The 2,739-nt window shown below is 33.8% G+C and overlaps 1 protein-coding gene across 1 annotated transcript; it reads right to left on the bottom strand.

The window, feature by feature from the left end:
- Positions 1–581: 581 nt before the first annotated feature.
- On the bottom strand, positions 582–2,426 carry LOC132627195 (premnaspirodiene oxygenase-like). Its single transcript, XM_060342388.1, has 2 exons — positions 1,447–2,426; positions 582–1,356 (listed from the first exon to the last, which is right to left on the bottom strand). Exons 1-2 carry the CDS (start codon positions 2,377–2,379, stop codon positions 742–744), a joined length of 1,548 nt encoding a protein of 515 aa, XP_060198371.1. The 5' UTR covers positions 2,380–2,426; the 3' UTR covers positions 582–741.
- Positions 2,427–2,739: the final 313 nt, after the last annotated feature.

Genomic DNA, 2,739 nt, shown 5'->3' with positions numbered 1-2,739 from the left:
AACCCCAAAAACACAGAAAAAAAAGTGAGAAATTGAAAGCAATGTATAAGAAGTAAAAGATAGTTTAGTAAGTTTACGTTTCCAAGTTGGGCTAGCGTCTTGCGAGCTGGAGAAAAAGAGTTTTTGTAGTGATACGCCGCTTGAGACTAATTTTATGTAGTGGAATTGTGGAAATCAAGTGAACCCTAAATCAAGTCAAGTGACTTTATACATGGAAGTTAGAATCGTAATTAAATAAATGGTTATCAGGTTATCGGTTCACCCGTTAACAAAAATGACCAAACCGTGACCCGACCCAATAAGCCAATAACCACAAGGCACCACCCAATACCCGAACCATTAACCCAATAACCCAATAATTGATTCGAGTTTGATTTAACCGTTAATATGCACAACCCTAAATTATGGGATAGGAAATAAAAGATGAGTGATGACCTAGCTGACATAATGAAGAAAAAAATACAGTAACATAGAAAAGGTATATCTTCATCATTTTTTTTTCTTTCTAACCAAAAAAAAAAAAGGATATTGCTATATACTTTATTTATTTCACGTATATATGGATATTTACCCTTCATAAGTAAGAAAAATACATATATATCATGTATACAAGAAGCAAATTACTTTATTATACAATACACTATTATCAACTTATTGATCACTGGACTATAAACATGTAGTAACCAGTGAAATATGCAACTACTTTAAATAAGCATCAAAGTTCTTATGTCTCTATTTTTATTAAGAGATGCCAAAAGGAGTAGCAATCAAACAAAGATCACTCTTTCTTCTTGCCGTTAATCCTTCTGTTTCGATCGTGTCCAAGTCATTTGGATTAACCCCATCAGGAACCTTCCAATCAAAGTGATAAAGTAACTGAGATAAAGGATGTGCAGTATTAACTAGACCAAATAATATTCCCGGACACATTCTCCTCCCTGCACCGAACGGAATAAATTCAAAATGATTTCCTCTGAAATCAATAGTACTATTCTCAAATCTCTCAGGTATAAAGCTTTCTGAGTTATGCCAATATTTGGGATCTCTCCCAATTGCCCACGCATTCACCAAGACTGTTGTTTTGACAGGTATAGTGTACCCATCGATCTTTGTTTCTTCTCTGGATTCCCTTGGGAGTAATAAAGGAGCCGGAGGATGTAACCTTAATGTTTCTTTGATCACTAATTTCAAATAGTTAAACTCTTCCAAATCATTAACATCAAATGCTTTTTTTCCATTTAATCGTTCTCTCACCTCAAGTTGTGCTTTCGCCATGACACTTGGATTTTTAACCATTTCTAAAAATGCCCAGATAATTGTTGCAGAAGCTGTTTCAGTTCCAGCAGCAAACATGTCCTACATATATATAAATTAAAGATATGCAAAAGTCAAGATTCATAACATGAAAAGATAAAGTAAATGACTTTTAAGATGCATTAAACTTACAAGAATGACTGCTTTAATGTTCTGGTTTGTGATAGTTAATCCAAATTCTCCACTCTCCATTACTCTAAGTAAAGCATCTACCAAATCTTCATTTCCAGACTCACCATTACATTTCTTACCTTTTGCTCGGTTATCTCGATGATCATTAATAATTTTCTCCAAGATTTCATCAACCTTTGAGTGTGCCTTCGACAATTTGGACTTCATTCCACTGATATTGTGAAGCCACTTTTGTGAAGGGAACAAATCAGTTAAGTCAAATCCTCCACATAATGAATATATATTTTTTACCAACATTATTAACTTATTTCGATCATGTACGACTTTTCCAGATGTTGACCTACACGTTACCGAATTTGTAAACCAAAATATTCTATTAGATAAGTTGATCAATGAGTCGGCTGGCGTCGAACGGATAGATGAAATGAGACTTGACATCTCTTCTTGTCGAATTGAATCAAATGATTTGACCATCTTTGCACTAAGAAGTTCCAGGAGGCAAACTTTGCGCATATTTCTCCAGTAATCACCATATGGACAAAATCCTACGTCTGTGGCATTGTAAAATATGATATCTACTGACATAATTTTTGGTCGAGTTGCAAAAATCAGGTCTTGTGTTTTCATGATTTCTTTTGCCATTTCTGGTGAAGATACAACAATTACTGAGATTTCCCCAAGACATAAGTGCATAATCGGGCCGTATTTTCTCGATAGATTTCTAAGAGAACGATGTGGTAGGTCACTAATTAATTGGTGCATGTTTCCTATAAGAGGTAGCCTCCATGGTCCAGGAGGCAATTTTTTGTTTGGGGATTTTGATGTTTTCCATTTTTGAAAAAGAAGGAAGAAAGGGGAGAGGAGAAGCACAAGTGAGATGAAGATGATGAAGGGTAAGTGTTGAATCTCCATTTTGGAAAGAAAAGAAAACATGCACTTATCTCTGACGGATACACGCAACGTGTTTAGGTTGGTATATATAAGAAACAATGTGGAATACTCGAAGAGTAAAACAAATACTTCCTCCGTTCGAATGTATATAATGTCGTTCGACTAGACATGAAATTTAAGAAAGAAAGAAAGAAAGATTTCTAAAATAATTTATAGATGACATTTGATTTGGAAATAAATCATCTCATTAAGGTAAAACTAAAAAAATAAATTATATATTACTACTATATATAAGGGAGAATACCCATTTTTTGTAGTCCTCACATAAGGTTTTTTTTGTTTATTTTTGCCCCAAATTAAAGTTATAATGACTTACAAAATTATTATACATTTTGGTAAATG

This window comes from Lycium barbarum, chromosome 2 (genome assembly GCF_019175385.1).
Source record: "Lycium barbarum isolate Lr01 chromosome 2, ASM1917538v2, whole genome shotgun sequence".
Lineage (NCBI taxonomy): Eukaryota > Viridiplantae > Streptophyta > Magnoliopsida > Solanales > Solanaceae > Lycium > Lycium barbarum.
The sequence above is the reverse complement of the archived record's forward strand: the minus strand, read 5'-3'. Positions and strand labels throughout refer to the sequence as shown.